Source organism: Mya arenaria, chromosome 15 (assembly GCF_026914265.1).
Source record: "Mya arenaria isolate MELC-2E11 chromosome 15, ASM2691426v1".
NCBI classification, from domain to species: Eukaryota; Metazoa; Mollusca; class Bivalvia; order Myida; family Myidae; genus Mya; species Mya arenaria.
The window spans coordinates 42,582,359-42,598,491 of record NC_069136.1 but is presented as its reverse complement, the minus strand read 5'-3'; the positions used below and the strand labels follow the sequence as shown (position 1 = coordinate 42,598,491).

The following is a 16,133-nucleotide window of genomic DNA, read 5'->3' as shown; positions in this document are numbered from 1 at the left end:
CCTTTTGAAATTGATTGCCCGCACAACTGAATATAAACGCTAAACATTCAAAATTAATAAAAAGGGAAATAAAATATTCTGATCAACAATAGACCCTCTTCAGTTAGATACTTATACACGGTTATGTTTCATGCTGCTTGTTGACATCCGCATCGTAGTTCATATTGAGCAGTTGGATTAATTCCAAGTCCATCGGCGTTCATACTGTATTAACGTCCGCAATATACGAATGTTCTAGGGGTGTCCGCCTGAGTGCACCAATCAAATGAGCAATGACGTCATGCACAATGAACGTCAGTATTTCGCTACCGAAAATAATCGGGCAGTGTAATTAAGGAATGAATTGCGGGGTTGATGTCATAATCAGGGTATGAACGCAATTGGGCTGGTCTGGTCAAAGTGTGTGGAGTCCCGATAATGACATCAACCCTGAAATTCATTACTTATTTTTACACCAATAGTTCCTTATTTTATTCAAGAATTGTTAAAAAAATACTTAATTTCATTTAAGAAAACCATTCATTAATCCTTTCATACCCATTCTGTAAATAGAACGACCCGACTGTATCCGGAAACATTTTTTTCAAATGACGTCACGATAACGCGGGAAAAGATCAACCACTTGAAATCACTTTTAAACGTAAAATTTAAACACTTATAGCAGCAAAACATTTAAATTATGATAAATTGACACTTTCTAAAATGTTGATTTATAATTTACGGGACCTGCTGACACAATACAAACAATAACAAGATCAATAGTTTTCATGTATATTGTTATGCGATGAATCGCGATCCAAACATATCCGATGATGTTGCGTTCATCGATTGATAAACGCAATTGCCGAAAGGTAGTTCATTTAAGGAATGGAAGTTGAGGTGTATATATGTATACGTGACGTCGTCAGTGAAAATGAGTCACGTACAAGAACAAGTGACGTTTACATCGTCGCGAGGATTCTCAACCTATAACGGGCAATCACATCTTTTTCTTTTCCTTATCTTAGAAAAGGATCTTGAATTTATTTATGTAATGGATTGCGTGATTGATGTCCTTATCAGGGTGTGAACGCAGTTGGGCTGGTTAAAATATGTGGTGTCCGAAGGACTATATATACACCAAAAGTTCATTATTTCTTTCCAGAATTGTTAAGAAAATACTTAATTTTCATTTAAGAAAACATTACAGTAATGATTTCTCACTCATCCGGTTAAAAGGACGACCCGACCGTAACCGTTTGTTTATTAAGTTTTTTCGTGACACAAACATTAACAAGATTAACAATTTTCAATTTATGTTAAAAAGCGAACATTTGCGGTTGGAAATTGGAAAATATTCTCAATTGCTTAAATTGTTCATTTCAGAAATGGAAGTTGAGGTGTAAATTTTTAAACGTGAATACCACAAACAACACTTACTTTCACAAATGAGGTCACATAAAGATTTAAATGGGAATTAAGAGACACCACTCTGTATATATCGAGGTGTTGATGCGAAAATATTCTAAGTGACATTAAATTAATAAGAAGATAGAACCATTTCGCTATTACCCAGCAATATGCTTCACTTAAAATGTGTGCAAAGAACGTCATGTTGTAGTCACTTCGCTATATCAGTGTGTGTATACCACGTGATAAATTACGTCATAAATGCTACGTCGGAAGGCAACATTTTGCTTAAAATAAGGACTTAAATCAAAGATAACTTTTCATTTACAACACCATTTTAAATATAAAAAATGGCAGTCTATGCCGCTTATAGAACCCCGCATTTATTTTATTACCGATTTTGATAAGGTCATTAGTTTCATCAAACACTTCGACAAACCTGTGTTCAAAACAAATGTTTTTACAGTGCTCCGTCAGACGGCCGTATTGTGAAAGGGTGTGTCGAAGTGTTTTAGAAAACTAAAGCCTCAATCAAATTCTGGTCAAAGACCAGAGGCAGGGCTCCTTAAGCGGCGTAGACTGCGCTATGTTTCATTCAAAATGTTGAAGAAATAGTGAAGATATCTTTGTTAAAAGTATTTTTTCAACTCAAATAATGCCTTCCGACGTAGCATTTAGGACGCAATTTATCACGTGGTATACACACACTGTATATGCAAATACAAAAAGTGTTCTCATCGCAAGAAAGTGGTTACTCTATATCAAAAATAGAAGAAGTTACGACTGTCTTGCGCTTAGCAGTTTCTCTCCTCTATAGTACATATCGAGGGGTGAAAGCGAAAAGGTTCTATCTTCTTCTTTATTTAATGTCACTTATTACTTTTTTGCATTCACCCCTCGATGTGGTATAACCATATCCTTTAGTATACCACCAACACTTAACACTGATAGAGATATTTATATATACGGAAGTTTTAATGCTTAGTCATACCACTAAAGCCATATCATAGTTTGTTTTGATTCGTTCATTATTTATCGTGTTATAAGAACGATATTAATACACAATAATACAGTATAAAAATCACTACAAATGGATCCACTTTCATATCCAACGACATTTGCTTGATATGTTTAATTATACTTTATACAAAACAAGTCCGTTACAAACATTAAGGAAAATGTCCTAAAATAAATGTGAAAATGTCCGAAAATACATGTGAAATTGTCCGACGATACATGTGAAAATGCTCGAAAATACATTGGAAAATGTCCGAAAATCCACATGAAATTGCCCGAAAATACATGTGAAAATGTCCGAATATACACGTGAAAATGCCCGAAAATACATGTGAAAATGTCCGAAAATACATGTACATATGAACATAATACGATAGAGTGTATAACGGGTCTAAATTGTGTATTGTCAAATCTTAAGGATACATCAAACCTATAATATCAAGATTATTTGAACTAGTTTGGGCTTTTACTTTACCATACCATTGTTGAAAAATGGTCCTTCTTAAAGTCACTTAGAGCTACTAAGAGCCACTTAGATATACCGGAACTAAAAATTGATATCATGTACTTAAAATCACTTTCATTGGTTGAAATAAATGTTTATGACAATAGTCGATATTCAGAAAGGAGGTGTGTTCTCGAGTTGCTCCACATACATGTATATGCGTTTTAAAGTAAAAAAAAACAGTTCAAAGAACTCTTAGTTGACAGGTTTTCATATTAGGTGGTTCAAAGAAATGGGTCCAGATAAAGACATGATATAGATGGAAAAAAGTGAATTAAATTTAAAGATGCACTCTTACTCCAAGATAAGATTTACCACAATTAATTACATTGTTTTATTATTCCAAAAAGGATGAATAAATGTCAGAAACAATAGTTCTTATGAAGGAAACCGAGTTTATTTGGAAATAAATGAGCATAAAACACGGTATTTCTACCTTATGGGACTATAGCAGACCACAATAAAACTTTTAGCATTCACCAATCATTTAATATGTTTGCGCTTTCTGGTATTAAATACACGGTTACGGTCTTGTTATCAGAAATTAATATTTTCCATAAATGCATTATTTAGTAAGAAGTTAAAGGTTTATCAGTCAAAATTATGTTTGTTATACATGTATATGTTTTGATTTTGAATAAGAGTGTCACTTTAAAGGATGAATTGCATTAAAAGGATCTTAGATGGTATTCAATAAGCAACTTCAATGAATCTTATGGTTATACATCATTTACTCCATTTCCTTTATTTGTCAGTTATACAAGTAATCCGATTAGCTACATCTTAGATCCAATTAAAACCAATATATAATACCAGCCCTGTTATAATCGGGGTCGAAAATGTCCCGCATAGCCGCAAATCAATTTATTATAGTTCTTAAACGTGTATATAATAGGTGCATTTCAAACTCATAACTTTAAGCGTTAAAGTTAATATGATTTTATTAGGTAATGTTAGTTTGAATGCGTACACAAGCGTGCGAGTGTCGTCACAAATGTGCCGCACTTCTTACAGCTAAATTTCGGACGCGAACAAAATCAAATCCTAGTGCATAAAATATCGCCTCAAAATAGTATGGGGTTGTTGAAACATTAAGTTTATTGATTGAAAACCATATCAGCTATTGGCAATTTCAGCAAAAACATGCATTTGACCAAACACAAACATATTCATACATCTCAAAATATATATTAAAACACGGATTTAAGCTGACAAGTATAAGTTGTTGCTTCACCAAACACATGTATACCAAAACAATAAAAAAATATATCAAAGCACGAAGCAACGGCAGCAAGAGTACCAGAACGTTTTGTCATAGTATTAAATACAAACTCTGAAAGATACCTTATAATCCGATTGTTAGAACTAAACATAATGGATACAATTTTGTGCATTGTATTAAAAGATCGATTTAGGTTAATTATCTTACAGCAGCGGTGTTAATACTGATCGGATTTTGATGAAATCTCGTGTATTAAATCAGTACATGTAATTCTGCGTTATACTCACTGCATTTTTATTTATCTTACATTTTGCGAACGCCAAAGTAATAGTCTATGTATTTTTGAAAGGTCCTCGTACTTATAGAAAGGTCAGTAAACAGAGGACAAATGTACAGGAAGTGATACTCTGATTCAACCGCATTGGTTCTACTTATCTAACATATTCTGTTTCCTCCAACAATGCTGTTTTATGTTCCTGTTTCGATTTCTACTGGATGTGTACTCAGTCTAAGTCTTGACAAAGTAGTTTGAAGATATTTTTATCAATGATTTCATTATAGTGTTCAAATTAAAATTCTTTTTTATTAATTAACTGACTGAACATAAATTTCTTACTTACTCTGTTAATTAACAATATTAACAATGTCAGAACATACTGATCGCAATGCCTTAAATTTAGCATGGGGAAATAGTTGCATTTTTGTGATTTAACAAAATATTACTAAAACCTAGCCAATCAAATAGATTTTAAAAGCTTTGTTTAGTTCTTTTTAACATTAACGTTAACAAAGGAGCTCTGACAAGTATAAGTTGTTGCTTCACCAAACACATATATACCAAAACAATAAAACAAATACATCAAACCACGAAGCAACGGCAGCAAGAGTGCCAGAACGTTTTGTAATAGCATTAAGTACAAACTCTGAAAGATACCTTATAATCCGATTGTTAGAACTAAACATAATGGATACAATTTTGTGCATTGTATTAAAAGATCGATTTAGGTCATATGTTATCTTACAACAGCGGTGTTAATACTGATCGGATTCCGATGAAATCTCGTGTATTAAATTAGTACATGTAGTTCTGCGTTATACTCACTGCATTTTTATTTATCTTACATTTTGCGAACGCCAAAGTAATAGTCTATGTATTTTTTGAAAGGCCCTCGTACTTATAGAAAGGTCAGTAAACAGAGGACAAATGTACAGGAAGTGATACTCTGATTCAACCGAATTGGTTTGTTTCCTCCAACAATGCTGTTTTATGTTCCTGTTTCGATTTCTACCGGATATGTACTCAATATGAGTCTTGACAAAGTAGTTTGAAGATATTTTTATCAATGATTTCATTATAGTGTTCAAAAAATCCTTTTATTAATTAACTGACTGAACATAAATTTCTTAATTATGCTATAAATTAACAATATTAACAATGTTTGAACATACTGATCGCAATGCCTTAAATTGAGCATGGGGAAATAGTTGCATTGTTATGATTTAACACGATATCATTAAAACCTAGCCTATCAATATATTTCAAAAGCTTGTTTAGTTTTCTTTAACATTTACGTTTACAACGGAGCTCTCTGTTACAGTATTATCGAATAGAGATGAAATAAAACAGTCCGGGGGATTTGTAACTTTCCGCCAACACGAAAGAAATCTCTCGTTCTCTTTAGATAGAAGAGGTGATGGCAAAAAAACATGTTTACCAAGAACAACCGCATTCGAGATCTGCTGAGAAACACCTTATAAAAAATTTCAAATTTTATAAAGTAACATGTCGTCCTATTTTACACGCTCAATTCCCAGGTCTTCAGATACATAAAAATATGCAGAAATAGGTTCAACTAAAGAGTCAATTGTTAACAGTAACAGTTTTACTGTGCTAGTATATATACGAGAGTGTTAAAACCTTTTAAGGCTTCTTCTTCAAGTGTTTTACAGCATCATTGAAAGTACCATTGTAGTTAAAGTTGATTCCCAAGTGCGTATAACAGTACACTTCCTTCTATTTTATCATCAATCAACGACCATACACACTTTACTCTTATCTTTTTCTTCTGAAAACTTCATTATTATTTTCTATTAGCATCGATGTTTAAACCCCATTTACTTATATAAATGTGTTTTATTACAATTGAGCTTAGATTAAAGCATTTGGGGGATTGTTATCATAAGGGCTTTGTAATCAGCATGAGGTAACATATATGAGTATTATAGTGTTTATAGTGTTGCAAAATCTAAACCATCCATCATATCGTTGATGAAAAAATAAACAAAACCCCGTTTGTTCTTAACATCTGGTTATGCAAAAATGGAAAACATATGTTAGATGCGTTGCAGTTAGCATCTCTATTGGGCACGTTTTACCAACTCCGTTTAGCACGGCTTGAAGATAAGAACGTATACCCACTCCAGTGAGCACCAGTATCAATTTAAGGGCGCAAATTTTCCCACTCCAGCGAGGACATTTACACACTTCAGGGAAGCACGTTTACCCACTCCAGTGAGCACATGTCTCACTCCAGGGAACACGTTTAACCTACCCCAACTAATCAAGTTAACGCAAGTAAATACGTTTACCCATTCGAGAGAGCACGTTTATCCATTCCAGAAAGCACGTTTACCTACTCCAGTGGTTCAGGATTTCCTAAATTAATCTCGTTAATTTCAAAACTTGTGACTACAAAATAAGCCTTTTTTGATAGGGTCCGTCTACAGATATATAAACCATTTGCATGGAGAAGTCGACGGCTAAACAGTAGCATATTATTAATCAACTATCACATATTAGATGCGATATCGGGACTATCGTAGTACTTATACTCGACAATTGACCACAGTATATGCTAAAACTCGCCCAATATCGACCAAAGTCGGCCATTATGTTATTCCGCCGGTTTTTGGTCAGTAAACTCGCCAAATACGGAACTCGAAGCACAGACCACTGTCATTGGTTGTCGAAACTCACCCAAATTCTGTAAATCACTTTAAGAGGCAACATGTCTTAAATTATGTTTTCGTTTTACCAACTGTTTTGAAAATTGAGTGCCTTGTTTGATTTTTTTTTTTGGAATTACTACACTATAAACTACTTCAACCACTTTGTACGGATTGATATTTCAGTTGTATGTAACCTAATGATGGATTTTATGATAATTTTTTTTTTTTTTTGGAACCTGACAAAATGGACGACGAAGGTAAAATCAATTACGAAATCAATTTTGAATTTTTCACAAACTATTTACGAAATAATCACGAAACGATATGCTTCTTAGACTGTACTGTGCAACCGGCTCTATGCATAATTCTGTGCAATGTGACTATACAGAATGCATGTCAAAGGCATCAAACTCCAATCTAGAAAACCATGATTCATGATGAGCGTCAATATTAACTTACGATCAGGAATTAGAATGGTTTTAAGTCGTAGCATACGTAATCGTAGGTAATCAACAAAATATTTATTAATCAGGTGATGAATTAGGTGATTTCATATTGGCCGAATTATTTGCCCTCGGTCAGAAGCACTGGCCTTTGCCCCTCGGGCTCAGACAAAACAAAAGCTTATATCGGACAAATAACTTGGCCAACATAAATTCACTTAATTCACAACATTATAAAATAACATTTGTAACACTTTATCGAACTTGTGCAAATCGAATACATAAACGATGACCCTAAAATACACTTTTAAAACAAAGGCAGTCCAAGGGTCAAGTTGATACAGAAAACAGAAAGAAGCTCTTAAGGTTATTAATTGTTCAATTTGTTACAATGAACACGGAAGAAAACAGATAAAGAAACTACCTCTTTTATATTTTATAACCAGGACACTATCGAGCAGTCAGTACGTTTACTTTGTTGACACCCGATGGCGTTCTTTCGTTGTCATTTTATAGAATCGTGTTGATATATTAATAATATTTTTTTTAATATTATAATAAAAAATCGATGCAAACGAGAGGAATAAATGGATACTACTGAATCCGTTTCAATAAGTGCTAGGCCTGTGTCGTCCTTTTCGAATGAAAAAAATCATACAGAAACGTTTACAGTTACAACTGAAGGTTCTCAGATGTCCTCAACAGAGTACCATTATTACGACGAAGAGTACTATGGATATTACCCGGACGAATATTACAGCTACTCGGACATATATTATACCACTGATAGCTACCATGTTGAGTTATTCGAATTTGAAGAAGTGACACTCGGATATGTTCAACCGATCTTAGTTCTGTGCACCATCCTTGCAAACATTTTTGTAGTTACCTATTTCCTGACAAGGGTCCGGCGAGGAAGGGCTTCAACTCTGCTGTTCGTGAGCATAGCTATATCTGATACGCTGACAGGAGTGGCATTTTTACCTAACTCGTTCAGTGTATATTTGTCTGGCGAACACTACCTTTCAAAGTTTGAGTGTGATACGTTTATGATTCTGAAAATGTACTTCGCCCGAGTGTTCCACACAGTTTCAATCTGGCAGACGGTTTGTCTTGGCGTTCAGAGGTACATTTGTGTGTGTCATCCCTTCATATCCGGACGGATATGTACCTTCTGGAAAACGTTCGTCGGCGTTGTGGTCATGTACGCCCTAGCATTTCTTATGCATATATACCAGCTGATCGACGAAAAGGCGAAAAATGAACAATGTAAATGGGAGACTGACAAACCATGCAAGGATGCTTGTCTGTACATGTGGATATGTATTACCTTCATGCACTTCCTTCCTGGCATTGTGCTGCTAACGTTGACGATCATTACAATCCTTGCACTGAGGAAAGCTCAGAGGCGGGCCTCTACATTTATGTCACACACAAAAAACAAAACCAGGAAATCGAAAGAGAAGATAATTACATTAACGGCGCTCCTAATTATCGTCTGCTTCTTAATACCAGAAATACCACACGGTGCATACAAACTGTACATGATGCTGTCGATCTATAACAAAAGTATCCCAACACCAATTGCGAAACTTAACCACATTATGATGTCCGTGTATGAAATCCTTCTCGTAGTCAGCTTCCATGCCAACTTCTGGATCTATTGCGTTATGATGCACGAGTTCCGACAGGCGCTTGTTGGAGTTATCACTCTCCATACATTTAAGCGTGGCATTGCAAGGCTACGCTCATACTCCGCTTCGTCAATACGCCAGAGCGACAGTTTTAGGTCCATTGCTTCGAGGTCGAGTTCAATTTCTAACCGGAACAGGGTACTCAGTAGGACGACCAGCGTTCAATCAACAACGTCAGATAATATTCACGCTGTGTATCCGAAATTGATGCTTAACTCCTCACCGACAAAAATTGCTCGACCGCCTGATTTTTCAACACGACCGTATAAGATTAATGATAATGATGAACATGATGATGACGTTTTTGTATGACAATAAACATAGGACATACTACTGGGACTAGACTAGTGTTCCTCTTGAGTCAGAGATTCTTAAAAGGAAAATTTTCAAAACGTCATCTATATAATTCCTTTTGGCAAAAAGTGCAGATAATAATTACACAAGTCATATGTAAGATATACAGCAATGTCTATAGTCAAAGCTTAGCTATCTTAGTTAAGAAGAGAATTCAGATTTTCAGTTTTGAGTCTTGACTCTAAGCGAGGGTTTATATGGGCACTGCCCAATATAATCTACATGTGTCTGAATTTTTCAACTATTCCTTAATCTGAAATCAACGATGCTTTGTTTGGATGTAGGTTCTTTGCAGCCTTATGATACAGACGATTGTTCATTTATAAAAGTTGTTTTTCAAAGGTATGAAATCAACGATGCTTTGTTTGGATGTAGGTTCTTTGCAGCCTTATGATACAGACGATTGTTCATTTATAAAAGTTGTTTTTCAAAGGTATGAAATCAACGATGCTTTGTTTGGATGTAGGTTCTTTGCAGCCTTATGATACAGACGATTGTTCATTTATAAAAGTTGTTTTTCAAAGGTATGAAATTAACGATGCTTTGTTTGGATGTAGGTTCTTTGCAGCCTTATGATACAGACGATTGTTCATTTATAAAAGTTGTTTATTATCTTTGAAAGTATGAAATGTAAAACCGTTTTTTAACATTTGTATGAAAGCATTGTTTTGAAACTCAATGTTCTTCTGCTTTTCCTATCTTCTATGAATACATGTTCTTGAAAATAAAAAAAATAAACATTTTGTTTTATTCGATACGTTTCTTTCTTTCATGCTTTTTGACAAAATACGGAGTTTTATCAGTGAAATGACAACAGAGAAATTCGATATTTTCACAACAAAATAAGGAGTGAAAATATCAACTTTTTAAACTACTTTTAAGATCCATTATAGTAACGTCCCCTTGATCAAAACAGAACACTTCACTTTGAACCAGAAAATGTTGGCAAATAAAATATCTAAAATCTAAAGAAATGTTAAGAAATTAACAACTTACCGTTTATCAGAAAAATGGTTATCCCGTTTTTCAAACGTTTTCTTCATCTTCAAGATGAATATTCGAACATTTGCTTCATACCAAACCAAATTACAGACGAAATCAATTGTTCAAACATAATTAGAAAGTTATTTCTCACACCTCAGATAAGTAGATCCAATAATTTAACCATGCTAGATATTCTTATCTTGCCCACGGGCGAAGATAAAATGCCCGTATGGAACTTCTTTTTTACGGTCATTACATTATAATTACCTCCCTTGTTGAAGACTGTCGTCAGTAGCATCAAGGAAATCTTGTCTTATAGTAATATTTAGAACGCTAATTAATTATTTCTCGCTTCAAATGTCACCATAAAACAGTTTTCACGCACCATTCAAGAAATAAAGCTTCATTTATCTTAGAACTATTTAAAAATACCGATTTGACTATTAACATTAACTGGATCAATGCGCGCGTATCCATGACAACCACGTGCTATCGCATATCCATACGCAATTATTTTCACTAAGCACAAAAGAGTTCCAGCAAAAAATACATTTTTAATTAATTTTGTTTTACTGAGGTGGGAGAAAAAGCATCTACCATAGCCGCTCGTGTAAGATAGATTCATCCCGACCCTCGCGCAGGGTGTTTTGCGGAAACTCGGTAAACCTCGTTTCCGCAAAACACCCTACGCTCGGGTCGGAATGAACCTATCTTACACTCTCGGCCATGGGAGATACTTATATTCTCCCACCTCAGATAAGTAGATCCCATAATTTTAACCATGCTAGATATTCTTATCTTGCCCACGGGCGAAGATAAAATGCCCGTATGGAACTTCTTTTACCACATTGTAATTACCTCCCTTGTTGAAGTTTTCGTCTGTAGCATTAAGGAAAGTTTGTCTTATGGTAATATTTAGAACGCTAATTAATTATTTCTCGCTTCAAATGTCACCATAAAACAGTTTTCACGCACCATTCAAGAAATAATGCTTCATTCTCCTTAGAACTATTTAAAAATACCGATTTGACTATTAACATTAACTGGATCACTGCGCGCATATCCATGACAACCACGTGCTATCGCATATCCATACGCAATTATTTTCACTAAGCAAAAAAGAGTTCCATCAAAAAATACATTTTTACTTAATTTTGTTTAACTGAGGTGGGAGAAAAAGCATCTACCATAGCCGCTCGTATAAGATAGGTTCATCCCGACCCTCGCGCAGGGTGTTTTGCGGAAACTCGGTAAACCTCGTTTCCGCAAAACACCCTACGCTCGGGTCAGAATGAACCTATCTTACACTCTCGGCCAACGAAGATACTTATAATCATCGTTAAATGTATTTTGAACAGTTTGTCGTTGTAATACGTATTAAGAACTTCCAAGAAAATTCACACGACAATTAAAAGATTAAAATATTTCTACCCCCCCCCCACCAACACCTCAAAATTTGTCAACAAACTAACGTGGTCCTCATCATTACCTTGAAATCAACCTGTCTTCAAGCAAAACAGACCGGTCTCTGAATGTCAAATGGCTGATAATTCATGTATCATTAAACACACTCTAAAACTAAAAAATAATGTTTAATATCCAACGATTATCCGCAATTGCTTTGCTAACACATTCGACCTTTCAAATTTTCATTCAATAAATGGCGGCGTAGTAGTTTGTTTATTTCAGTGTAAGATGGAATTTTATTTCACTCGTGATCATAGAAAAACTATATTTTCATGAGTGAAATAAAATACGATCTTACACTGAAATAAACAAATATCATCTATATATTATATTTGAATGGTGTGTTATGGCATAAACACTTGCGGTTAAACTGTGCATGCCATGAGAGGGAGGTACTAGCGTAAAGCTTGCGACACTTTTTAAAATTATGTCAAATTGATTTTTCCGGGTGTATTTCAGATCTGGTATATTTTTGCATGCACCGTCTCTTATTTCTCTAGTAAATACGCGTGCCGCCCAGCGTAAAACAATTATTGGTTGTATTTGCCATACATGTATATGATATTGGTGTAATTGAACTAAAGAAATTAAAGTTAGATTGTTTATCGGTATTCACAACGTCTAGCTGTCGTTAGTTGTCGTAAGATGTCGTTAGTTGTCGTTTTTTGTCGTTAGTTGTCGTTAGTTGTCGTTTTTTTGTCGTTAGTTGTCGTTAGTCGTCGTTAGCTGTCGTTAATTGTCGTTAGCTGGCGTAAGTTGTCGTTAGCTGCCGTTAGCTGTCGTTTGTTGTCGTTAGCTGTCGTTAATTGTCGTTAGCTGTCGTTAGTTGTCGTAAGCTGTCGTTAGCAGTCATTAATTGTCGTTAGCTGCCGTTAGCTGCCGTTAGCTGTCGTTAGTTGTCGTTAATTGTCGTTAGCTGTCGTTAATTGTCGTTAGCTGTCGTTAGCTGCCGTTAGCTGTCGTTAGTTGTCGTTAGCTGTCGTTAATTGTCGTTAGCTGTCGTCAGTTGTCGTTAGCTGCCGTTAGCTGTCGTTTGTTGTCGTTAGCTGTCGTTAATTGTCGTTAGCTGTCGTTAGTTGTCGTAAGCTGTCGTTAGCAGTCATTAATTGTCGTTAGCTGCCGTTAGCTGCCGTTAGCTGTCGTTAGTTGTCGTTAATTGTCGTTAGCTGTCGTTAATTGTCGTTAGCTGTCGTTAGCTGCCGTTAGCTGTCGTTAGTTGTCGTTAGCTGTCGTTAATTGTCGTTAGCTGTCGTCAGTTGTCGTTAGTTGTCGTTATCTGTCGTTAGTTCTGTGACGTTGCATATTGCGTTTGATATTTCGTTGGCCTGATTTCATATCGAATCTGTCACAGACTTTAATCCCTGTAAAACAATAACGCCCCATGGACCTGTACGCTGTAATAAAAGATATGATCATTCGAGTACTCAATCAGATCACAAGTTATTTGTAAGGATATTTACGTGTCGTTATTTATTCTATAATCAAACTATTCTAAAATCCCTTGCTAAATTTTGACAAAATAATGCAAAAACAGATGAGTGTTATAATTTGAATCTGAAATAAAAACAAACTAAAACTTCATTGGTAATAATTTGTCAGAAAACAACCTCGCGAGAATACATGTATAAATGCAAAATCTATGTTAATGCATAAAACTAAAAATAAATCAATGCATTATGATGTGTAACTTATTTGACAGACAATGCATATAAACTGTGTTCATATAAAAAAAGTACCAAGAAAACACAAGATTTAATTTATCGCAATTTATTTGTGGATATTTGGACTTAACTACTGAATAGGTACTACATAACGTTTGATAGATATAAGACCGTCCATCATATATAAAACAATGAAATCAGTCATCTAAGACATGCAGCATATTTAAGACTTGCGCAATTTGTATAGCCAACTTTCAAGCGCACTTAAGTAATTGAGGGCTAACATCCGAACACTTACGGAACACTTCTTTACAATTATATTGAAGAGTTTTTGTCGTAGCCAGGTTAAATTTCGTATGAAACATCTTTGGTTAATGTTTCGAAGATCTATCAAAGTACAGGTTCACATTTTTTGTCAAATATTGTTAATTTTATCGACAGTAAATAACCCGTCAAAGTAACGTCGTTTTATTTTTATAATCATACACCTTTTTAAAGCGCTTTGCTAAATTTTGACAAAAGCATGCAGAAACAGATGAGTGTTTTAGTTTAAACTGCAATATAAGATAAACTAAAACTTGATTGGTAATAACCTGCTAAAAGTCGACCTCGCGAGAATACATGGATATAAATGCACAACATAGGATGATGAATTATATATATTATTTTTTTAAATGTATAAATATGGACAGTATGTCTACATGTACTTTTGAATAAACTAAAACTAAACATAATACGTTATGATCATAACTAAAATTGCAAAATAATATTCGAAACATTGTTTTCGACCATCCGTTTTAAAACAAGCCCATCCTGGGACTTTTAACCAAATTCCGATATGGAATGGCCTCAAAGCCAATAATGGCGAATAGGTCGTCATTGCCGTGTATCTGTACGGTAAACTTAACTTATCTAAACATGAAAACTTCGTGCTTAAGCAAAACTAAGCTACGTTTTGTTTGCGGTAACTACATATATGGTATTTGCATTGTATTTTATTCTTTAAATTGAAGAACAAGAACCAAACCACCTTGGTTTTTGTTCACGTGGTTTAAGTCGGAGAGACACCCTCGCTACGCTCGAGTATGTATTTCATTAAAGGAATGAATTGCGGGCTTGATGTCATTATCGGGGTATGAACGTAATTGGGCTGGTCAAAGTGTGTGGAGTCCCGATAATGACATCAACCCCGAAATTCGTTACTTATATTTACGACAATAGTTCATTATTTCATTCAATAATTGTTTAAAAAATACTTTATTTCATTTTAAAAACCTTTCAGTAACCCTTTCCTACCCATTCTGTAAATAGAACGACCCGACTTAAACCGGAAGCATTTTTTTCAAATGGCGTCACAATATCGCGGGAAGAGATCAACCACTTGAAAACACTTTTAAACGTAAATTTCCAACAGTTATGGCAAATATACATTTAAAATTTAATAAATTAACACTTTCTAAAATGTTGATTTATATTTTAACGGACTTCTAACACAATACAAACAATAACAAGATAAATATTTTTCATGTATATTGTTATGCAATGAATTCCGATCCGAACATATCCGAAGATGTTGCGTTCATCGATTGATGAACGCAATTGCCGAAAGGTAGTTCATTTAAGGAATGGAATTTGAGGTGTAAATATAGATACGTTTACTCGTTCTATCCTACACATATGCAAATGAAAAAAACAACAGAACACAGCAACCGTACGACAAATACCATATTTATACCTCCTCACTCTTGATTTCCATACATCAAGGGGCTGTATTCAATAAGCAACTTAGATTGAACTTAAATTAAGATTAAAATTTATTTAGTTGACCAATAGGCTGAATGGAATCACTGAGGCTTGTCTGTGAATTAGGATAATATCAATATTGAATACTGGCCAAGGGTATTCAGTGTAAATCTTATTCTTATAATAGTTCATGCCTTAGTGATTCCATTCAGCCTATTGGTCAGCTATTTAAAAAGGCCAATCAAAATACTTAGATTCTAATCTTAAACTTAATTTCAATCGAAGTTGTTTATTGAATACAGCCCTAAATAATTGATTCTGTTTAGGAAGGTTTGAAAGTGACAAGCCATTTAGTCGACCAAGTAGATAGTTTCTGCAGATAAGCATTGATTACAGCAGCTGAAGCTTCAGGTGTCTCGACCACAATGTAGAGGCTAGTATCATCTGCAAATAAACGAACGTTAGCTTCAATATCGTATTTCACTTTGTTTTCATTAATTGTATTGGTCATACAATCTGTGGTTTTATTTTGTTAAAAAACGCGCATTCTTTTTTTTAAAATGGAATATGACAAATTTATAAATTTGACTTAAGATAAGAAAAAACTTAAGTTGCTTTTATTAAAACCAGTATATAGCGACAGATATATTGAGCGTGATATTAGAAATTAACGTGTAATGCAAAAAGTTCAAATTAGGTTCGCTT

General features: G+C 34.5%; 1 protein-coding gene across 1 annotated transcript; it reads left to right on the top strand.

Moving 5' to 3' along the window:
• Nucleotides 1-7,928: 7,928 nt before the first annotated feature.
• On the top strand, nucleotides 7,929-10,328 carry LOC128219054 (sex peptide receptor-like). Its single transcript, XM_052926865.1, has one exon. The coding sequence runs from the start codon at nucleotides 8,113-8,115 to the stop codon at nucleotides 9,529-9,531; it is 1,419 nt and encodes a 472-aa protein (XP_052782825.1). The 5' UTR covers nucleotides 7,929-8,112; the 3' UTR covers nucleotides 9,532-10,328.
• Nucleotides 10,329-16,133: the final 5,805 nt, after the last annotated feature.